The sequence below is a fragment of the Acomys minous genome, assembly GCF_964271855.1.
Source record: "Acomys minous genome assembly, chromosome: 7".
Taxonomy (NCBI): domain Eukaryota; kingdom Metazoa; phylum Chordata; class Mammalia; order Rodentia; family Muridae; genus Acomys; species Acomys minous.
Genome location: NC_140488.1, coordinates 84,694,495 through 84,719,186, shown reverse-complemented (window position 1 = coordinate 84,719,186; position 24,692 = coordinate 84,694,495). Strand labels below are relative to the sequence as shown.

The following is a 24,692-nucleotide window of genomic DNA, read 5'->3' as shown; positions in this document are numbered from 1 at the left end:
CTTCTATATTTTTAAAAGTTCAACATCTTGTCCTTGTTTTTTCTTTTCCCCCCTTCTTGTCCTCCTCTTCCTTTCCCCACTCCCCCTCCCCCTCCTCCTTGTCCTCCATCTCTTCTGTCCTCCTCCTCTTCTTCTTCTTTCCTCTTCTTTTCTTTTTCTTCACTACAAGTCATCCCTATTTACAAAAAGCAAATGTTTGGGGAATAAAAATGCCAATGAATAAGAAGTTAACTTTGCGCTGGGCAGTGGTGGTGCATGTCTTTAATCCCAGCACTTGGGAGGCAGGGGCAGGTGGATCGCTATAAGTTCGAGGCCATCCTGGTCTACAAAGTGTGTCCAGGGCAGTCAAGGCTACACAGAGAAACCCTGTCTCAAAGAAGAAGAAGAAGAAGAAGAAGAAGAAGAAAAAGAAGAAGAAGAAACATTCAGATACATATACTTTATTTCATTTTATTTTGTAGAACAGATAGCAGAAACCAGAAAAGTCAAGAATGGATTGTCCATTACAACAGTTTTGTCTGTTTCTTGCTGTAAACAATTTAATTGTACTTTTCATATCCTAAAAAAAAATGCCTATTCCAGGGACATGTTTTCTTGTTTCAGATAAATATTATTCTCAATTTCTTTTCAATACCGAAACTCTTAAGCATCCTGAACAATGATGACTATATAACACATATCATTTATACACTCAGATGATGAAGCTGTCTCAACTTTTCTGAATGAAATAAAGTAAGACTAGAAATATGGGATGTACTCTTTTCTCTTCAACACTTCCTTAAGTTGGTTATATATTCTCTTCAACGGGATGGAAGGCAAAAATTTTGGAGTTTAGAAGAAATTGAAGGAGTTGCTGGAATCATCACTGGAAGTTGAACTGCCCATTAAGCCAACAAGAACCATAGATACAAATCTGCCTTGGGTTCTTTCTTGTTCAGATCTAAGAGCCTCTTCATACAAGGATGGGAAGGCAGTGGGAACAGTATTATAAACCTTGGCCAGAAACTCAAGGACTCTCATTTTGCTGGTTTCATAGAGGGCCCGGGGCCCCCATAGGAATTGACGACATAGGGAACCTCTGATGGGCACCTGCCGGTACTCCAGATACCCCTCATTCACAAAATCCTTAGTAATTAGCTTCTTGACATTTCCATACATGAAGTGATTGACTCCAGCATACACCCCCATCACACTAAGAATGTCCCAGATACATTCCTCATTAGCACAGCTGCCATTCATGAAGATCACACACAAGATTGTTATCAAGAGACCATTCTTCGGTATGATTGCCTCACCATTCATAATTTCATCATTACCTTTAGGACTTAATATTCTGAAAAATGCATAGCAGTGTCTGATTGGGTCAACTTCTTTAACATCAATACCAAAGGTTATCACCATGAGCTCAGAGGCTTTCTTAAGAGCCACAGGGAACTGTTCCTTGTTCTGTGGGATGACGTGCTCTAGCATGTCTTCCTTTGTTATTGGCTCCCTCCAGTGATACTTTCGCAGCATGAAATGTACCAATGAAATTGCAACATCACCTCTCTCAGTTGAAGGTGAATATCTAGTTGAGGACAATGCCAAGGAAGTACTTCGTCTCTCCTCATCTTTACTCTTGTCACCTTCATTAGATTTTAGGCATGGAGCACTTATGGAACCACTTCTGGGCCTCTGAAACATCTTAGATTTGCCAGGTGACTCAGCAGCAGAGGACCTCTGAACATTAGCACTACAACGATGAGAGGAGGAAGAGGGAGTCTCTCTTTCTTCTGCTGTACTGTCCGGGGCATCCTGCATAGACCAGGTTTCACTACGTGCCTGGTGGCGTCTCTCACGGGCCCGAAGCTTACTTTTATTACCACGAGGCATGATGAATCCAGTCACAAAACGTGGACAGAAGAGCAGATAATTCAGTCACCTAAGGATGGGAGAGTAAGAAGGCATGTGCATCTGACGAAAGGTGAGACAATCTTGGTATTAAAAAAAAAACGTGTTCATCTTTATTATATTAGGCACAGTCATTTTTGCAATTTAGCACAATGCTACATAAGAAGCTCATGTCCTGCTCAATTGCCAGACAGTATCTTTGTTTATTCTCACAAAACAGAACGGAATATTTACAAAAATATATGGCTCAGCCATTAACAGCTAGGCTCACAAGCGAAAAAGATAAACTTGGCCTTTGAACCAACTTCCCTCTATAAATTTCTGTGACAGCAAACTGTTAACAGCATATGCAGCCCTTGTCCCAGTTAGTCCGTCTCCAATAACTCATTAAAGGAAATTAGAGATTATGTCTTAGATTTCGGCCTGGTTGGCCTACACAGGGCAAGTTAGAACAAATGGCAGGCAATAGCAGGTATAAATTCCATAAAGTGGGAAATGATCACCTGAATTTTGCCTTCAAAATCATCATGCCATGGCTGAATCTATATTTAAGAGAATTATGACACCAGAGCTTCCCATTTGTAGCTCTTCTGAAGTTGTATCAGTGACCACTAAGACAAAAATGAAGGAAGGCCTTAGCCAACGACCCTTTCTTAGGTTTTCCATAGCTGCTTATAGAGACGAAACAGAGATCTTAATCTGCACTTGTAACAATAAATGGTAGATCAAGACCCCTACCCCCCTGAAGCCCCACTCCTCAACTGCCTTAAGGGTCTCCCAGGGTAAAAAACAGGGGCAGAGAGGTCTGTGTCTACCTTCTGTTGCCATGTTGACAGTACCTTCAGTTCTCTCTTAAAAATCTTTATTTTTCCTAAACCCCAGAAAACATTTCCCTTTGCTGACCTGAGTCCACCAACCTCAACTCAAAGGCTTCATTGACTCCTTGGTACTTCAAGGAAGAAGAGAGCCTCAGCTGTAAATAACTGCCATACCCTGAATCTCTTGGTATCGCAGTGGGTAAGGAGACAATGTGGGATTCTATTGTTACATCACAAAGAACATGGAGCAAAGTTCTAAATGTTATCATCTTAAATATACCTGTTGCTTTTTTCCTCTGAAGAAAATTCCAATCAGAAAGGTTAAAGTCAGTACTATCTTGCGGACTCTCATTGATAAAAGCTTTTAGCTGTGTTTTGTTTGTTTGTTTGTTGGTTTTGTTTTGTTTTTTGTTTTTTTGCATAGGTTGGCATTGCTGCATGGGATAGGGTGTTTACCACACGTAAGGGGTTCAAGGGAGGAGATGTTGATTGCTTCAACTCCAAGAAAACCCCGAGATGTTTCCCACTTCAATCCTTGGCTAAGATTGCAACACTACATAGAGATGAAGAAAACGTTAGGATCTCAGAATAGATGTTGAGGTGGTAAGAGAAAAGCACTCTAAGAGTTTGGTTCTGTTCATCAGTTAATATTAGATTTTGGAATCTTCTATCCACTTTCTCATTGGAAGAACCTGAGCTGTACAATTTTTGTCTCTATTTATAGTAAGATATATATTTATACCAGTAAGAAATATGTGTTGGTGTCTTATTTTTCATGAAAGACTATTTACCCTTCTTATGTAAGAAACATTCACTTTCTTATACTTGATATGGTAATAGTTTTATCCATTATACAACTAGCCTACCACCATTTGATATACTACTATTTTGAAGGTTATTTTTCAGCAAGAAATAACTATTGGTAAAATAAATGTTATAAGCTTCTAGACTCATACTGCCTCAATACAGTTGTCTTCTATATTACTGACAGAATCGGAGACACTGACATAGAACCTTCAGTAAAGCAGTAGAGATTCATTGTCCCTACACATACACACACACACACACACACACACACACACACAGAGAGAGAGAGAGAGAGAGAGAGAGAGAGAGAGAGAGAGAGAGAGAGAGAAAGTGTTAAAATTTTCCATCAGCTGACTCTATTCTCTTTTTTTTATTACAAACTACAGACCTGTCTATACCTCAGGGGATATGCCTACTTTCCAAACTACAAGTAGTAATCCAGTCAATATTCTATCTTTCTCAAAGATTCTTAATTTTGCTTTTATCTATTATTAATATTGTTCCTTTATTCTTCTGCTTACTATTTTTCCAGGATTAATTTTCAGAAATAATGATCCATGTCTGTTCACTATGCTAGATGCTAAATGGAGAGCAATATATGAGTCTTTTCTGATTACCATAACAAAATACCATAAACTATTTTCAGATTTGATACTTAGGGACTAAAATCTTCTGTTTTTAAGTGTACTTGGAACCACAGAAATGAAATCACTTAGCATTTTTGTTTAGCAAAAAAATAGAACAAGCATATCTGATGATTTTTACACATTTGGGTCATCTAATCTCTCTTCTGGAATTTTCTAATATCTTAAATTTTTATTTTTCTTTTCCTGTAATCTACAGTACTTATCATGAAAATGTCCCACAGACTTTCCTAAAGACCTATATAATGAAAGAATTTTCTCAATTGTGACTCGCTCTTCCCAGGTGACACAGCTTGTGTCATGTTGATGAAAAAACTGAGCAGTACAAGGCCCTAGTCCCAAATAAAGTCACATTGAAGGGCAAGGTTTCCATATATAAAGGGAAGGACATAATTTGTTCTGTAAATGATAGTAACTATGAAAAACATTTTTAAAATATCTTAACATCTCTCTCTTTGAACAAATGTGCTGATTTATTTATTGACTCCCTTCCCCTAAGTTTATTTTTATAGTTTCTTACAAAAACATTGTGTACATTGTTGTGTTCATTTGTGGATAAATTTTATATACTTGCTATTATGCTTATATTACTTGTTTGTTTGTTTCATGTGGCAAAGTTCATGGATTTAGTGATATATTTAGCAGCTTTTAGGTTTCCAATTAATTTGAATATTTTTTAAAATGATTCCTTTGGATTTTCTAATTAGAGACTCATAATATTTATTATTTCTCTCTTGATATTCCTACCTCTTATATAGTTTGGTGTTTCAATATTTTGATTATATATTTCCATTCATTGTTTAACAATAGGTGGCATTATATATCTGCATCTTGTCCCTGACTTAAATAAGAATGTTTCTAAAATTTCAGATTTCCTCAAGTTTGTTGGCAATGTTATGAAATAAAAACCCTCTTCTAATGAGTCTATTCTGTACTGATGACAGCCAGGAAGAGAGTGGATCTATATGGGAGAGGAGATGTGGAAGAACTTAGAGGAATAGAGGGAAGGGAAACTATGATCAATATATATTGTATGAAAAAAGAATCTATTTTTAATAGAAAAGGAATTTTTTAAAGAAAATTCTATTCTAAAGCAATTTTACTAGCAGTTTTTTTAAAATTTTAAATAGTTGTTAAATAGTTTACCAAAGCCTTTGTTTTATTTTTATGTATAAATGACCCTCAATTATCCATTAATGCTAAATGATATCTTCTGGAATGGGAGAAAGACAACTTTTTTATTTTTTACATATACATTTATATTATCACACACACACATATGTATATATATGTGTATATATGTATATATATGTGTATATATATATATATACATATATATATAACAGATTTCCTATAGCAAGAAGAACCATGACACAATCAGGAATTATATAAATGTTACATTCTTAGTGTTTTGGCTATTTGTATTTGACAGCCTTGAAGAAAACATCTTTCCTATCTAGGTACATCTAAAATTCTGAATGCAAATCAATCTCTGTCACCTATTAAGACAGCTTTTTAAAAAAGGATGTGTCCCCTAGCCAACTTGACCATGCTCCAGTGAATAGTCACACATCCAAATGTGTATGGACAGCAAAAATTGGGCTTGTCTCTTTAAAAAAAAAACTGTCATAAAGTTGGACAGGTGGTATGGTGGTTTGAATAAGAATGACCCACATCCTTCCTAGCAGGTTACCAAGAAGAGACTTGATACCCTATGAGCATATAAAGAGGGAGGAAGTCCTCCTCAGTCACAGTCATAGGGGAGGAGAATAAGGGGAAAATGGGAGGGAGGGAGGAATGGGAGGATACAAGGGGTGGGATAACCATTGAGATGTAACAAGAATAAATTAATAATAAATTAAAAAAAAAAGAATGACCCACATTTGAATACTCAGGGGGTGGCATTAGAAGGAAATGTGTCTGTTTTGGAATGGGCTTTGTGGTTTCAGATGCTCAAACCACACTGAGTGTTTTCTTGCTGCTTCCTGATCTAGATGTAGACTCTCTAGTACCATGTCGGCCTGTGTGTAGCTATGCTTCTTGCCCTAATAATAATGGATTAATCTCTGAACTTTAAGCGAGCCCCAATTAAATGCTTTCCTTTATAAGAGTTGCCTTGGTCATGGTGTCTCTTCACAGCAACAGAATATTGAATGAGACAAGCAGGAAAGGAATATGTGAGAACCACCAGAATGAGTTTCTGACTAGTTATAAGGACTGCTTCAGTAGATGGCACTTTTATCAGGACCAAGAATCTATTACTAAATAGTTCATAGCCCTTAGGACAGAACCTACTATTATTTTTGCAAAATGAATAAAGTATTTTAATGACTCCTGATGACATTACCTATATCCATAGGTCATTAAATTTCTCAACTTTCATTGTTGATGCTTCTTTCAGTTGATGGTGATCAACACAGAAACCTATAATCAACAAACAGAAAATAAGAAACTGTGGAATATTTGGCCCTAAACGGACATCTATCACATCCTTCCTATCAAGGCTCAGGAATATTCTTGAGAAGATGGGCCAGAAAGATTATAAGAGCTAAGGATTACTTCAAGGAAACAGTGATTATGAACACAGTAGGGCATATGAACTCAGAGTGATTGTGACAACATGCATAAGTCCTGTGCACGCTCAAGCCAAACAAAATTACAGGTTGGACAGGGAAGGTGGTCAAGAAGTCCCACTTCTAGTTGAGAGGCTATTGATATTTTGAACCTGTTGGGGAGGGAGAGTCAGTTTTCTTTAAGGCTGCAGACCACTGTTAGTGACCACTGGTCTACTGAACATATTCCAGGGCAGGCTTCATGCCCAGGAGTAGTCAGTGAACAAAAACTGGCATTTAAAAAAAAGTAAAGAGAGAAACAAGTAACACAGAGACCTAGATAAAAAGAGAGGACAGAGGGAGAAAGGTAGGGAGAGAGAGAGAGAGAGAGGTAGAGAACAGGAAGTTGGGGGTAGAGTAGGGAGTTGGTGATTCATCTGGAAGGGGTTGGGGGAAGGATGAACATGATTATAAAACATTTGATAACATTTTAAAAGAATTAATAAAATACAATTTTAAAATATGGCAATTTTAATGAAAATGTATTTTTAAACTTTGAACTAAAATTAGTTTAGCAACTTAAATAACATTTACTGGTTGTGGCCATGCAGCATCTGCAGAGAATGGCACATGAGTACTTCACTGACGGTATTCCACTCTGACAAGGCCTTTGGAGACCCCTTAGAATCTACCGTGAAAAGGTCCTTGGAGACTCCTTCTCACTTGGCAAGGACGTGTGGTGATTTTGGTGACCTTTATGCTTATTACCTAGATTGCATGTGTTACAGGTTCTCCAAAGTGGGGCCAAGACAGCCAAGACTACACAAAGAAAACTGTCTCAAAAAACCAAAAACATTGAAAAAAAAACCACATACACAGTTCTCCTTGCTTTCACTATGCTGTTTATACCCATAGCAATATAACTTCACTTTGTTGGTCACTGGCAGAGCCAGGATGGTAGGCTGAAAGCTTTGGGGCTGATTCTATGTTTTTCTCAATACCCTTTCAGGGGTAAAACCCTCCTCTCCTCTTTCTGTCTCTATTGATCCTCCAGATGTGACTATTGACCCTGGGTGTGTGGGGACATGTAGTCATGTCCCTAGAGAAACAGCTGTCACACTGAGTACCCTATGGCAGTTGTGGAGAGCAATGAGTCCTGCATGCATGACTGTTCTGAGGAAGCTATGTCTGATCAACAGGGACTGAAAAAGATAGGGAACTATGCCTGATCAATAGAGACTTAAAAAAAGAGGAAGTTATGACTAATCAACAGAGATGTGAATAAAGGTTCCTAGAAAGATGATATCAGAAATTAAGAGTTACATACCATGAAAAGTTGCTTTGTACAATGGGAACATTTGTGTCTACAATTTAAAAAGTACTGTGACAGAGAGGTGTTATTTGTTGAATGGACTTAAGCCCACAAATGGTTAATTTGTCTCTCACCTTACATAACTGTAACTGCATTTGCTACCAGCTGGGTATGTGCTCATTTCCACAGGACATGGCTGGCTAGACATTTATTCTTGACTTGTGGAAATTGTGCTTTGTATTGCAAAATATGGCTGAGAGTGACTGACCCAATGGGAAGGGGGAAGGACGGAGAGAAACTATTGGGGGTTTTTGTAATGAGGGGGTTTATGTTGTGCTGATGTTATGATTTCTTTAAATAAAATAACCACTGATGTCGCTGCTCAGACGATCTGGATTGTGATTGCATAAACAAAGACAGCTTGAGCTATTTGGGGCCACTTGCTTGAAAGTTAACAAGTCACTTTCACGGACACCACACAGCTGTGCTCAGATCCAGACCCCTTCCAGTGCTGGTCACTAGGTGTTTACAAATGTAAATTATAATTTACAGCAACTAATATTTACTTAGTTTTAGGTTGAACAAAATATATGCTGGTCCGGTAAGCCAGAAATTATAAAGTGCTAATGGATGAAATAAAACATGTAAATAGAACAAAATACCAGAACCATGGTTAAAACAATCGACAAGATAACATCTTGTTCAGACTTTTCTATTTGAAAAGTTATTAGCATACTATCAGTTGTATGTCTTAATCATACACACAAGAGGGATGCAATAATGATAGAGGAAAATCAAGTCAGTTAGAACAGCTAAACTTTGGAAAGGAATAAGTCAGAGCAATTACATTATTCCAACCTAAAAACCAACATTACTCAAGTCAACATAAAATTGACAGGAGCAACTACATGAACAACCAAAGAAGAACTAAAAATAGGTAATATAGCCAACAGACTTTTGGTAACATAGCCAAAGCTTTTTGGTAAAGAAAGTGTAGTCTCTATAACGCATGATGTTAAAACAACTTGACTTCTACAGGATTTTTTCTAAAGTGAGCCTTGCCCTAAATATTTTATAATAGGTACCGCAGATTGATTCAGTTCTAAATATGAAACATGAAACCATATAACTTTTAGAAAAAAACTTAGAAAAAGAATTGGGGATATAGCTCAGTGGTGGAGGACATGTCTAGCATGCAAGAGGCCCTAGGCTCAATCCCCAGTATGAAAAATGAAAATAGTACAATACAGAAGATCTTGGTAGTGACCTAGAGATTAGTGAGAAATTTTAAAAGCTAAACCCAAAATTATGAACCATAAAGGGAATTATGGATAAATTTAACATTATTAAAGTTGTTAATGCTTGACTGTGGAAAATAATAGGACTTTAACGTCTGGAACAAACGATCACATAACCAGCCAAGGACTTTTAACTTGAAGAATTACTTAAGCTTATTACCAAACCAAAAGGAGTCAATGTCTACCAAGCAAACTATGTGTAATCTGACCATACGCATTTCACCAAAAAGGATATTTGCATGGACAAATAAAAACATATTCAACATCAATTTGCTATAGGAAAATATAAATTAATATAAATACAAAGTACCCTAATATGTCATAAACCAACCTAGAAGTTATTTATCAAACAGAATATATATTTAATCATATACTCTACTAGAGACCTTCAGAAAATTTAGCCTAAGAAATAAAGACCTTTGTTTGTAATGATCACAAATTAGAAACAACATAAGTAGGCTTTGATAGATGGGTAAACAAATTATAGTACATACATAAAATGAACCCATGACAAAGAAGTAACAATAACAAAAAACAGTAAGTTGAACCAGATCTAAGTATATTTTTCATGAAAAATAATAATCTTTAAAGGTTACTTTTAATTTCACTTATATGAAGTTCATAAAATTATGATAAAGTAAATGAAGAAAACTCAGGGGCTTCCAGGGATAGTTAAATGGAGGTATAATAACACAGAGTATAAAACTATGCCATTTGGGGAGTTATTGGAGGAAGCTCTATTCTAATTGTAATGTTGGTTATAAAAACCTATACATTTTTCAATAGAGTTAAATACCATAACTTGCCATAAAACAAACATAAAAAAGAATAGGTGAAGAAATATTAAAACTGAGTAAATACAGATTCTATAAATTTATTTTTAAGATGTTTTAATTAAAGTAGAATTACATCACTTTCCCTCTCAATTTCTTCCCTCTAGCTCCTCCCAGTTACCCTCCATTTAACCGATCCTGTTTCCAACCTGCTGGTTCTATTTAGTGTTGCTTGTACATATATATTTTTGAAGCTGACTGCTTAATATTAGATAACCAATTACAGTGATCATCCCTGTGGAAGAATAATTCCCTCCCTCACAGCAGCTGTTAACTGCTGGTAGTTCTTCATCTAGGGCTGGGGCCAATGATATTTCTTCCACCCTGGAAAATCCACTGATTTCATGGTTCAGGTCTTGTTTAGGAAGACATATTGTTGAAATTTCATGGGTGCAGTTCTGTGTCATATACTAAAAACACAAGTTTGCGTAGACTACTTGGCCCTTTGGCTAGTATAATCTTTCTGTATCCTCTTCCAAGATGCTACTGAGCCTTAAGTGTAACAGTTGAGTTGTAGATATATCATTTTGTTCTGGAAATTCCTCAATCAGTTTTCTGCATCTTGAGTTGTTGTGGTTTTCAGTAAATGTCTATGTTGCTTCAAAAAGAAGTTTCTTTAATGAGAGGTAAGAACAAATCTTATCCGATATTTTTATTTTTTAAGATTTATTTCTATTTTTACTTTTGAACTGTATGTGAGTGGAGTCACAAGTAGAAGCCAGAAAAGAACACTGGATTCCCTGAAGCTTCAGTTATAAGGGTTTGGGACAATACTCTGGTCCTCTGTGGAGCAGTATGTTCAGCTCCTAACTGATATCTTTAGAAGATGTGCTAAAAAAAAAAAAAGCCTAGGAACTCCTTTCTATCATTTGTAATTTCTGTGAATCTAAACTTATTTCAAAATAAAGGGTTAAAAGACTTCTGATTTTAACCTCAATATCTAAAAACCATAAGAGTCATCACTTCTATATTTTCAAGAAATAGCAGTAAAATTGTAAGTCAATATTTTTTCTGCGACTGAACAGAGGGCTTAGGTTAACAAGGTCATAGAGCTAACTGCCATCCTGAAGTCAGGAGAAACAGGCACATTCAGAAAGATACAATGATTTGCTTCCCTGGAGCAGAAACTACTGGAAACCATAGAGGCAGAACCAATTACTTCACTAGTAATATTGACAAATTACTGTAGGATGAATGCAGGCCAGTCTGAAATTGTAAAACTCCTGGGAGTGGCAGTCACAGAAAGAACCTCAGACTTTTGCAGACTTTCGGTGGAGGAAGGTCACCAGGTTCTTATAATAGGAACCTGGGAGAAGTCCCCTTGTGGCTCTGCCAAGAGGAAGGAAAATATTCTTTCTTGATCTCTTTCCCTAACAGATCCTTAGTCTCCAGGAAACATAGCAACTTTGTTACCAAGAAGAGTTACTTTCCACTCAACTCCAGATATTTTCATCTCTCCTGCCTCAACTAAGGAAAAATAAATAAGATTTCCAACATAACACAGGGGTCCAAATACATTAACTGGAGATAATGTAGGCAAGCGAGAAATCAAAGTGTTGAGATTGGTAGTAAGATGGTATTGTGATCGTAGCATTACCAAGAAGGAGAACCACTAAAACACTAAAATTAACTTTTAAAAATTCTATAGCCCACTTCCCAAGCTCACATCATAATAGCATAGCCAAAGGTCAATACTATAAATCTGAACATACATTTAATAGATCTAAAAACAAGGATGCTCTCAAAATCAATACAAGGAGATCCTAAAGCAAAGACAGGAGACAAAAATCAAAGATACCAGCAGAATTTAAAGCCTTTAGTACTACCTGCTCTCATAAACATTAAACACTGTATGATTCCTAACCATATTAGTATCAAAACTCATGAGAATAGAATATTTCCCTTAGTATATAACACTAATATACATCTTGATTTCAACAAAATATTACAAAGAACAATATTAAAACCCCAAAATAAACACTATCTAAAAGCATAACAATTGTCAGAATTTGACTCCAGACTCATGTTGATTTTTAAAAAGGAAGTTAGCATAGATATAATCAGTTTCTTCATCCTCCTCCTCCTCTTCTCCTTCTCCTTCTCCTTCTCCTTCTCCTTCTCCTTCTCCTTCTCCTTCTCCTTCTCCTTCTCCTTCTCCTTCTCCTTCTCCTTCTTCTTCTTCTTCTTCTTCTTCTTCTTCTTCTTCTTCTTCTTCTTCTTCTTCTTCTTTTGACAGAGTCTGACTGTGTTAGTTAATGTTTGGCCTCTCACAGGAGGGAGGATGACACAGGATTGAAATTCTCAAAATGTCTTGATTATAGAATAAATTCAAGCTAAGCTTGATGAACTTTGAGGCCAGATATTAAAATAAAAGTAAAAAGAGGGCTAGGGATATAGTTCTATCAATGACATAGTGCTTGCATAACATTAATGAGTCCCTAAATTCAATCCACAGTATACATTCCTATGAAAAACAATGTCAGACAAGGAAGATAGTTCAGCTGGTTTAGGCATTTGCCATCAAGCCTATGATCTAGGTTGAACTCCTGGGCTACAGGTGACACCCATACACCCATACTCACACATGGTACTCACATGATAGATAAATGATAGATAGATAGATAGATAGATAGATAGATAGAACAAATGCAATGTAAATATTAAGTAAACATAGGTAAAAAATTTAGAGATATTGCAAGTTGTGTGTCTGATACATGAGACAAATAACTGGTAGTAGGTTTAATCAGGACCCAAAAGATAGTTCTGTCTGCTAACCTATAATATTTGTGAATGTGAATGTAGATAAAGTATCTTGGAAGATAGATATAATTACAGCTCTTTAAATAATAGCATTGTGAATTAGTATAAGCTCTAAACTTCTATGGAAAAAAACAGATATGAAACACAGAGATAGAGAGGGTCAGGTGGAGATAGAGGCAGATTAGAGCTTCTGAGTAGCCATCAGGATATTGGAGAAAGGCATCAGAGAAAGGCTGCTTTCAAGCCTTTCAAATGAACTGATCCTTGTAACACCCTGATTTCAGAATTCGGACCTCCATATCTGTGAGAAAACAATTTCTTTTGTTGTAAGCCACTCCATTTGTTATAGTTGCTGTGGAAAACAAACCTGCAAGGCTGTTTTTAAACTGAACAAAATTGTAAGAACAAATACCTCACAAAAGAAGACAAATTATGTAGAATTAGCATATGAATAGGTGTGCAACATAATTTGAAGTCAGAAAAATACAAATTACAACTATTTACCAGCCTACTCTGAATAGTAAAAGCTAAAAACAATTCCTGGTGAATATTTAACTGAATACTAAGACAGAGAAAGGACATAGATGCTTGATATGGTGGCAGTATCTATAGTTTCAGCTTCCTAAAGGGTGACACCAATGAAATCTTGATCTCTGGTCAGCTGGGGTATAGAATAATCTATCACAAGCCCCACTGCACCATCAAAACAGAAACAAAAGAATGAACAAATGGAAGAAGAAAAAGGAAGGACCATGGGAAGATGAAGGAAATTTGAATGAGGTGAGAACTTCAGTTAAGTTTAATGTCCTAATGCATGTTCATTAGTTTATGACAAATTTGTTTGTTTGATGTATTGACAATAGGAGAAAGTAAATGCTAAGAAATATGAGTGAGGAATTCAGCAGGAAAGGTGCTGCCAGTCCCAAGGAGCTGAATTTCATCTTCTGGATGGACCCACATGGTAGGAGAGAACAAACTTTCAAAACGTTTCCTCTGGCCTCTGCAACCATGCCTCAGTGTGAGTGCGCGCGCGCGCGCACACACACACACACACACACACACGAATGAATGGAATAGTTTTAAAGAAAAAATAAAAATTAACCTCCTGTACTAACTTTAGAGTTGTTCTGTAATTTAAAAAAATTTTTAATTGAATTTCCTTTCAAATAAAGTGTGTTTATTCATGTATAATCTTGCTTTTACCAGACTTGTCTTTATTGCTCAGGTTTACCAGCTCCTTCTACTTCTGTCAATAAAACATTTTTCTAAAAGAACTTCTAAGGGCCAACCACAAGGGTTGATTTCTCTGGGAGCTTGGTTCTGATTTGGAAAGTTGCTTCCTGTATCATTCAAGGTCCTTCCCTTGCTGAATGTGAACAACTATTATTAATGGGAAGGGAGCATGAAGATTCAGAAATTATTAAATCTAGTGATTCCAATTCAAGTTTCCCAAAGCTGAAGTCAGCAGAAGGAATCTGGGCTACATCTTCTAATCTGTAATGAACAGGACTGACAAACATCACCTCACAGTCTTTACCTTACATCTCAGTCATAGAAGTGTTCTTCTATCTGCTAAACTGATTGAAACTTCCTCACAGAGTAAAGCCTTAGCTACACTGAGTCAAAGAAGCACAAGAAAGTAGCTTCCAGGGGCCTGCTTAGAACCTCTATTAGGTCCTCCCAGGGCCGAAAACTGGGGTGTGAGCTCTGTTCTGACCACACTATTTTGGAAAAGAAATTGCTGTCAATTCTGTTTCTAAATGTAACAGGTGGGCAGTCTCCTCCTTATGTTAAACTGAGATGAGACAAGTAACTTATCTCCCCTAATAGTGCCAACTCCCATCCTAGGGATGCGGGGGTGCAGGGTGGGTAAGGTGGAGGGGTGAGGTGTTGCCTGTGTCTAAAAGTAATGCCTGACGCTCCTGTAATTAACACCAAGACATTCAGTTCTGGTGTATGTACTTGGCCACTTTTTCCTTGAGTTCCTCACTTGTACTTTTTCTTTCTTTCTTTTTTAAGACAAAAGTTTTGCATTTATCTTGCTCCAGCATGGAATATTCATTTTATTCCAGGCTAGTCTTGAAATTGCAGCATTCCTGTCTTGGTTTACCAGGCGGTGGAATCATAGGCATATCTACCTTTCATCTTCTCCTGTTTAGTTTTGTGAAGGCTTAGAGTTCTCTCTCTCTCTCTCTCTCTCTTTTTTTTTTCTGACTTGTAGCTACACCTGGTCCAATATCCAATCCTTTGCATAAAAAGTAATTAAAATTCAAAGCAGATCCTCTAAAAATGTTGACAATATCTGATGCAGTATTAAATTGTTGAAATCAAACAAGTCTGTATTCTTTCAGTCATATAGTTTGGAGCCCTGTATATCACACACCATCCCAATCACTTTAACTGTAAATGGTTCATCTGTGCTAATTTTCTGCCCATCATGAAAAAATGTTTTGGGGGAAATTTCTTACACCAATAGTATTTATTAGTCACATACATCTCAAAACAGAGCCACAGATCTAGGGATGACTTTGCACTATGCTTCATAGAATCAAGGGATAAATCTATGATTTTCATTGAGACTTAAAACAAAACTGTAAATATAACTTTTATTCACCTGGTATAATTGCCTTCTCTTTCTCTCTGCACTGCTTTCTCTTAACTCACCTCTCTTTCCTCTCTGTTCTCATGAGAGCTGGGCATATTCTATTCTGTCAAATATTTTCCTGACTCATCACTTTGCCTCTCAATTAGAGATCACTTCAAACATGGGTGCTTCCTTCTACAAATTAACTTTACCTGCATTGTTTGGGATTAAAGGTGTGTAGGAAGGGCATGCCTACATTCCAGGAGGTTCTTAGACCCAGAAGATCTTTGGATGTGATCAGAGTACTCATGTTGCTGGATTAAAATTCCTCTACCAAATAAGCAAAACAGCCAATAGTAAACCTTTTGTTTGCAATTGCTGAGGTACATAGCCCTCTAACTGTTCCTCCAATTTTCCACTGCTCATAGCTCTAGGCTATCCGTTTTACATTCCATAGCTCTGGTTGGCTCAAAAATATATGATAATCTTGCCTGTCTCCCAAGTGCTAAGATTAGAGAAATGATCCACCACACCCAGCTTATGTTATTCGTCTTAAATTGGCTAGTACCCTGTAAGATCTGACATCTTCTCTTCTCTGATCTGTTTATGACTCTATATTTAACCTTGTATTCCAAAACCTTACTGCTATCTACCTTGGTCTCTCCGGACTTATTTTAGACTTTGATATTTCCCATAGGATCTAGAAGCTGCTCTAACTCTAATGATGCTCTTCATGAACTGAACATTTCTTCTCTAGAGTATTTTCTTGTACTGAGTCAGTATTACAAACTTCTCATTTCTCAAAGGAAAGAGTGAAGTTATACTTGCATATTAGAATTTCAAAGGATACCACAAAGATATTCTGATACTTTCAACATTGGTGTACAAATGCTACTTTGTGTGGATGGTATCATAATACATGAATAATTATTTTTGTAATTAAAAAGTTCAAATTACATTAAAATAAATTTAATTTTTAAAGATTTATTTAATGTGTATGAGTGTTTTAGCTGCATGTATTTCCACCACATGCATGTCTCGTACACATGGAAGTCAGAAAAAGGTGTCAGATTCCCTGGAACTAAAGTTATAGATGGTTGTGAGCTGCCATACAGATGCTTAGAACTGAACATGGGTTATCTATAAGAACAGTAAGTGTTTTAGCTGCTGAGCCAACTTCCCAACCCCAACATTTAAATAAAATTTGATTGCCATAATTGGAAAACAAAAAATAATAATGAAGTAATAGTGATACTATAACTTCATTGAAATAGTAAACAAATTGAAAACTGATTAAAATTATTGTCAGTTGGAGATGCTAATACAACATTAGAAGAAGGTTGTTAGAATAAGCCTGTGATCACAGAGACCTGGGAGACTGAGGCAGGACGATTGATAGTTCACAGTCTTCATAAGTTACAGAGTGAGTTCAAGGCCAGCCCTGACAACTAAATGACAACTTATATCAAACTAAACCTGTCTTAAAATAAATTTTAAAAATAACTGGACTATAGATGCGGTTCATCACTAGAGATCCTGAAGCATCAAACCCTGCGTTTCAATACTCAGTATGGTGAAAATGAGAAGATACAGCATCACTAAACATACTTCAATAATGTGCATAAAAATGTACAATAATTACATTGGCTTTATTTAACCCAAATTTAAGCATTGTTTCCTATCAGAAATCTTCTTCAATAAATATTTCAATTCTACTAACCATCAAAATAAAAAAAGAACCAACTTATGTTTATATCAGAAAGAGAGTGGTTAAATCACTTTATCGATTTATAGAATCTACACGGTTTAGAATGCCATGGAATAAAGTGTGAGGTGAATCCACACATATAAAAGCACACAGACACACAGACACAGGACTTTTTGAGTTGTGTATCTTCACAGGGGTGGAAAGGCAGATATATAAAGGGCAGCAGATGTGGACACTGTATCTTTTTTTGGCTTTCCACTGGTGCTTTTATTTATATTTTTAAAAGGAAACATATAACAATAGATCAATAGATTGTTTGTATAGTGATGAGCAAAGTTGCCTTCCAAGATATCATACAGTACTCATCTTCACTTCTATTTTTTCTTTAGTAGTAGGATTTAACCTGGAGGCCTTCTACATGTTAAGCAGGTGCTCTACACTTGAACTATAGCATCAACCCTTTAAATATATTTTCCTTTAGTTTTATCTTTGAGACAAGGTTGAAGTTGTTTAAACTATCCTTGAATTTCCTATATAAATAACACAGACATGTTTCGAATCTGTAATCTTCTAGGCTAAACCTTCAGAATCCCTGGCATTGCAGGTGCATACTGATACATCCCGCTTACTCTTAAGCAACCCAAAAGCAATGGGTTCACATCTTGGCAAATTAAATATAAAGGCAAAATAAATATGATAAAACATAAAAGAGAAATGTATTAACTGTAGCAGGCAAGAATGGAAAGTGAATCATTTCCAAGGCAATGCTCTCCTGGAGCAAAGAGTTAGGAATTTACTAGGAAGGCCTATGAATATTCATATAGGTATGGGCCAATTTTTAAACATTATCATCTTAGGAATACATTTCTGAAAATTCTCAGTTTTACCATATTGTCTTAGGGGAAAATAAACAATAGGATATTTTAAAAATGCAATAGCATAGAAATTTACCTCTGAGTGTGCCTACTTTGTTTAGTTAACATTTTTTGTTAAAAATTTGGACTCTGTTTTCTACAACAACAATGCCAACACCAAGGGTAATGACCTTCCTTTATTTAGGCTTCAAAAGGGAAATTAAGGGATGATCTCTGTTCAGAATTGGACAGTACTAACAGCAAGGTCAGAAGTCCATGAGGAGAAAATTCTTTTCTGTTGCATGTCAGAGATTCCCTTGACTCTGAAAAGAGCCTGCCACCTGACAATGCCTGACTTGGTATCAAGCATTTACTTCCCTGAAATGTCAGAGGGAAATTTTTATAGAAAACCACTTCCAATTACTCCAAAATTCCTAAGCCTGTCAAGCTAAATGAGGCAGTTTGTGGCCCTCTGTTATGGGATGGTCTATATTCAGACTCAAGAATCATAAGGTACTTTCCATTTCTATCTCTGTAGATAGAACCATTTCTTTCTGGTTTTTCTATTAAAAGTTTAATCTTTTAGTTATGGCCAGGTTTTCTGGGAAGATGACCACTGGTCAATACTCTCATAGTCTCATCTGATCCAACACCTACTTGAATTTAAAATTGAGCTGCACTAAAGAGCTAGCAGTTTCCCAATGCTCTAAAGTTTGAAATTCGCTTGCTCCAAGATTTTACTATAAACTTTCCTCAGTTCCTTTCTCCTCATATGCTACATCTTTCTTCTCATTTCTTCTTTATGTCTTAGCTTGTCTCTTACCATATCCCTTATATTTTATCTTATGCTCTGAAAGTCAATAGAAATAGGTAGATCATGTTCATTTTGATATTCCTTGGCCTAGCATACACATTCTAAATAAATAGATGCTCAATAAATAATCAAGTGGACCAGCAGTCTAATTTATGATAGTGTATTTTTCCTATCCTGAATAATCTATAAATACCCAAATACATATCTTTTGATTTACAGAACAGTAAAGGAGAAGTGAATAAATAATACCAAAAGAGATAGGATACGAATAAGGAAAGTAACAAATTTTTAACTCTTCTTAAATTTGGAGGGATGCAGAACCTCTCTACATAGCTCTGGCTAGCCTAGAACTCATTATGTAACTAAGGTAGGACTCAAACTTGTGCTCCTTCAACACCAACATCCCACATACTGAAAATATTATGCTATATTTTCCAGCTATTTTTTGTCTGTTTCATGGTTCTAATTATTATGCTACTGAGATCTTTCACATTTCCAAGGAAATGCCTAATTTGTTAATTTGGTATCAGGTTCTAAATCATGGTTGTATGGGGAGTGTTCCATGCAAAATAATACAAATTTAATATTAAATGTCAAATACAAAAAAGAACAATGAATTCACTAACTGAGATTCTGAAAGTGCCTCTAGCCTAATAAAGTGAACATCTTAATATTAAAAACTACCAAATAAAACATGAACATAAACATGCTGCATTTTCCTCAGCCCCATTTTGTCCTTCTACTGCTTAAAGCTGGGCTTTAAGTTTTTACTTCAAGTGAAGAATCAGCCACAGGTTTTACTATGGTAAATGGAGCTTCTAGGCATAACCCTGGAACACTTATATATTGTAGCAGTGATGCAAGTATGAACTTTAACTCTGCCTCCTACTCTTTTTTTCCTCAGAATGGGGACTGTAATAGGAAAAAAGGTCATAGCTCTTTGCCAAAATCTCTAGACCTTTTTCATAGGGGAGTCACTGTGCGCTTTTAGGTTCCAAAATTTATATAGTGGAAGATCATTGTAGATATCCCAGTTTTTGTTTGTGAGTATTTCTGCTTACGTAATGGATATGTCACTTGCTATTTTTACAGTAATATACTAACATCACTACATATTCGTCTATATGGCTTGTGAAGATGTTCTCAGTAGTTTCGAGATTGTGGTGGTTTGAATAAAAATAGTCCCCATAGGGCCAAAGAGTGTGGCACTATTAGAAGTATGGCCTTGTTGGAGTAAGGGTGACCTTGTTTGAGGAAATGTGTCACTGGGGTCAGGTTTTGAGATTTCAGATGCTCAAGTCTGGCCAGTGTATCTAAGTCTCTTCCTGTTGCCTGCAGATCCATATGTAGAACTCTCAGCTCCTTGTCTAGCACCATGTCTGCCTGCATGCTACCATGCTTCTCACCACAGTATTAATGGACTAAAATTCTGAACTATAAGACATCTCCAATTAAGTGTTTTCTTTAAAATAGTTGACCTGGTCATGGTATCTCTTCACAACAATAGAAAGCCTAAGACAAAGGTCTTGTGTACATAGTGTCCTGTTCTTCAATTTGTTTTCTAAGCCTTCAGTAGATATGGTGTATAAAACAACTACAGGCATACTAATGGTGGATAGGATCCTATTTAAATGTTGGAACTTGTAAGTGTTAAAAAGTGAACCACGGCAAATACCCTTGAAACAAGCAGTGGCGAAGGAGGAGGGATACCTGGATTCCTCTATGCAGTGTTGTGTGTACTTACAGAACGTCAAGCTCTCTGCCTGTCTGAAAGCATTTTTCCTGAGCATGGCCTTTCCTAGTCTGACTTCAAGTTGTAACAATTCATTTCTGGTGCATAAGTCAGTCAAAGAAATACGTGAACTGGTGACCTGGAAAAGAGAATATTGTCTCCTCCTTTATTGGGGTAGGAGATGGTTCTCCATTTACTCAAGAGATGCCACTGTTTTTTGTTTTGTTTTGTTTTTGGATTGGTTTTTCCAGCAGCAAAATTATGCCTTCTATTAAAAAATTCACAAGGCCCTTAACTTCTAACCTGCCTTCCCTTAGTAGTTAAGTAAAGATATAGACAACAGAGTAAAAACCAAGACAAGATCTACAATACTTGACATATGGTTTAGGTTACTAATTGTCATGGCTGCCATTAGCTTTCTGTGGGCAAGCAAGACCTGGAAGGTCTACGCTTTGTGACAGCCCTTTTAACCTTGGTCAAGAATGTGTCATTTTCATATTATCTACCAACATCTTAACTTCTAATAAGTTCCAGGATTGGTATAATCCATTACTTTCATGTTAACTTCTCATTTAAATGTCCATATCTTGCATTTAATGTGGAGAATAATCTGAAAAATAACCATCTTGTTTCTCAAGACACCCGGGAGGGAAGAAATCAAAGCACTCCGAAGGGCTATTTATATTTTGTGGTAATTAAAGTTTCCATTCTCCACTCAGGTTCTTATTCTGGTTTCTGGTACGGCCTACAATTTCTGTTTTTAACATATATATTTATTTTATTATGCATGAATAAAACAAACTACATAGAGCAGGGAGAACCATGAGACAATCATGAGTTATATAAATGTTACATTCATTTGGTTATTTTTATTTGTCAAACTTGAAATAAACATCTTTGCTATCTTGTTGGGTCTAAATTTATGAATGAAATTCAATATCCATCATATCTCAACTCTATTAACTCCTTTATCTTAGATCTAAAAGGATCTTATCTCCTAACCAACTAAACTTGATTGTAAAACTAATTATCTGGTTTTCAACCCCCCCCCCTTAAAGACCTGAGAAGAAATAAAACTTAAAATGACTGGGTGAACTAGTATTGTAGGTTAGCAGCGTCCAAAATGAAAAAATGACTGAGACAGTTTACTGCCTGAACAGTCACCCAACACTCTCTGTAAATTTGGAGCCTCATCTTTGGCCTTCTAGCCCAATATCTCTGCCAGACTTATTCGAGAGGCAGGAACTATTGAAGACTTATTTACTCTGTCTTGGCAGAGTTCGGCTGTTAACTCTGCCTATACCAATTGATCTTTTTAAACTGTAATGAAAGACCCTCATCTCTTGAAATTACAAAATAAGAATGTAAAGTTGTTACTTCCACAAATCCACCCTTGGGGTTCACATCATAAACAAGTCATTGTCTACCCCTTTTAAACTCAGTAGCTTGTCCTTCAGAAATACTGTTAGGGCCTAAGATCTATTGCCTAAGGCTGGCATTATGTTCCTTACCTTCTTCAGTTCCCATGAGGAGAAATGGTTATACTTAAACATGTAGTGTCTGTCCTGGGCCTTTTGGAAATCTATGGGGTCTTTTTACCTTATTATAGTCTGGAAATAGTTACTCTGGTTATCAAAGTCCTATATTTCATCAAACTACTCACTCCACCCTGACCTAAGGCCTCTCTGGTCTGGCAGCTTGGGCAGTACTCCACATAAGCCCATCTTTAGTGGGGTAAGTATGGTTCTCTAAAGTCTCCACATCCTTACCTTTAGTTTTATAGAGGCCTGCAATCCTTTCTTCTGTGGATTGTAGTTTTCTTCCTAGTTGAACAACAGCCCCTCCTTGAATTTCCAAAGAGGGAATCAGACAGTGATAAATGAAATGTACTAGCAATCTGCTTTAAATGGTAGGGTAGGGATCTGTGGGCTTCCTCTCAGTAAGGTATTTGGTGCCTTATTACCTCATAAACACCAGGAAGGAACTATGACTCTTACCCTTTGCTGACATAACAATGGACTTTTCACACAGTCTTTCACCTTTTTAAGAGGCAGAAAGAAACCCCAGGATATATTATATCTTACCCTTAAATTATGGGACTTTTGGACTTGAAAGCGAATGTTGGGTATGATAGTTTAAATAAAAATTGCCTGAATGGCCTCATATAGTTGAGTACTTGGGCTACAGTTGGTAGAACTGTTTGGGAAGGATTAGGAGCTGTGGCCTTGTTGGAGGAGGTGTGTCACTGGACGTAGGCTTTGAAGTTTAAAAACCTTGCATAATACCCAGTTAGCACTCTCCCTGCTTCCAGCATGTGAATCAGATATAAGTTCTCAGCTATTTCTACAACATCAAACCATTATCCTTTCCAGTTGTCATGTTTCCTGGCATTATGGCTATGGACTCACCATATGAAACTGTAAACCCTAATATACCCTGACTTTTATAAGGTGCTTAAAGTGTTTGGGTCATGTTGTTTCTTCATAGCAATAGAAAAGTGTTTGGGTCAGAAGTTGGTACCATGAGTGAGCTATTGCTATAGCTATGTTATTTTCTGGAGAAATGTGGAAGATATTGGGAGTTTGGACCAGGAAAGAAGTTGAAAGTTCTAAGTAGGGCTTAAGGGGACACTCTAGTAGGAGCTTAGTAGACAATAGAACTGGGATCAATGTGAATTTGCCAACCCAGTTACAGAAATTTCAGAGGAAACAATACTAGCAAATAGGTTACAGTTATGACATTTTAGCAAAGAATGTGGATAGCATTTGTCATTTGTCTTAAAAAAACTGCCTGGGGAAAAACTGAAATATTTTAGAATAACTTCTTTGGCAAAGAATATTAGTGATCAGCTTATACAGATCAAGAATGAAAAAGAGTAAATGAGATACAATGAAATACAAAACATACAGTTTGAGGAGATAAGTAGCGCCAAGAAACTTAATTGTGGAGCCATGTCTTAGGCTCAAAGAGACAAAATGTGTAGCAAAAGGTCTGATGCTAAATGGAATTGAAGGGAATTGTACCCTCAGGACAAGCCTATACCCAGCCAAGCTTCCAACCTGTTTAAAGGAAATGCCTAACAAATCCTCTGCTACTAAAAAAAAAAAATCAAAGGAAAGCAACAAATCAAAGCTTATTTAAATATAATTCAATAAGGGGTCCAACTTCCATTCCAAGTAGTTATTCTAACTTGGCATCATCAGTACTGTGTTTTGTTATAGAGTAATGAGGATACAGGTGTAATGTGTTTGTGGAATATTTCTCCAGGTTAGGGAAGGTTGCTTGGGGCAGTAAGTTAACGCACATAAGCTGAGAAAAGGCACTATGTGAAACCGTGAAAGTGAAACCTGGATTGTGTTGGAGATCCCAAGATGTTAGAGATGCCAGAGCCTTTCTTATCTGCTAAGGAGAGCTGTGTGCAGGGTGTGGAATAAGCTCAAGGGAGAGAAATTGCAGTAATCGAAACGGGAAGGAAAGAGCCATCTAAACCCTTTGACGTCAGAAATATAACTATAGGATTTTGAGTTTCTCCTGCTGGGTTTCAGTCTTACTTGGTCCAATATTTCCTCCCTTTTGGAATAATAATATATTCTGTGACACTGTGTGTTAGAAGTATGGAATTTGTTTTTTGGCTTTGACATCAAAGGTGATTATAATTAGTACATTGTGTTGAGTCTCAGAAGAGACTTTTGACTTTAAAACTGCATTGAAATTGTGAAATACTATGGGGCGTTTTTGTACAAAATGAATCTTGCATTATGATATGGCTACAACCCTAGGAAGGCCAGGGAGTGGAATGTACTGTTTTAATGAGAATGGTCAAATGTTTGAATGCTTGGCCCCCTGTTTGTGCAACAGTTAGTGAAGGATTAGGGCATAAGACCTTGTGGGAAGGTATGTGTCACTGAGGGTAAGCGGTGAAGTTTCAAAAGGCAATGCAAATCCCAGTTAGCTTCCCCTCCTCTACCTTCTCCTTTTCTATCAGCTGTAAGCTCTTAGCTATGGTTCCAGTACCATACCTGCATGCCTACATACCTGCTACTATCCTCACTGCCAGAATGGTTATGGATTTACCTTCTGAAACTG

At 36.6% G+C, this 24,692-nt stretch overlaps 1 protein-coding gene across 4 annotated transcripts; it reads right to left on the bottom strand.

Moving 5' to 3' along the window:
* Nucleotides 1-446: 446 nt before the first annotated feature.
* Nucleotides 447-22,501, bottom strand: LOC311601425 (melanoma-associated antigen B18-like). Of its 4 annotated transcripts, XM_084788883.1 has the most exons (3): nucleotides 22,376-22,501; nucleotides 6,507-6,583; nucleotides 447-1,921 (listed from the first exon to the last, which is right to left on the bottom strand). In XM_084788883.1, the coding sequence occupies exon 3, from the start codon at nucleotides 1,870-1,872 to the stop codon at nucleotides 832-834; it is 1,041 nt and encodes a 346-aa protein (XP_084645009.1). In that variant the 5' UTR covers nucleotides 1,873-1,921; nucleotides 6,507-6,583; nucleotides 22,376-22,501; the 3' UTR covers nucleotides 447-831. The 4 variants fall into 4 exon arrangements, with proteins under 4 accessions (XP_084645009.1, XP_084645011.1, XP_084645010.1 ...); XM_084788885.1 differs by lacking the exon at nucleotides 6,507-6,583 and having other exon boundaries at nucleotides 22,376-22,467; XM_084788884.1 differs by lacking the exons at nucleotides 6,507-6,583; nucleotides 22,376-22,501 and adding an exon at nucleotides 2,808-2,910.
* Between the last annotated feature and the right edge of the window lie 2,191 nt (nucleotides 22,502-24,692).

What these genes read in the sequence shown, in the direction of transcription:
- LOC311601425 (XM_084788883.1), bottom strand. Translation starts at nt 1,872, where the DNA reads ATGCCTCGTGGTAATAAAAGTAAGCTTCGGGCCCGTGAGAGACGCCAC.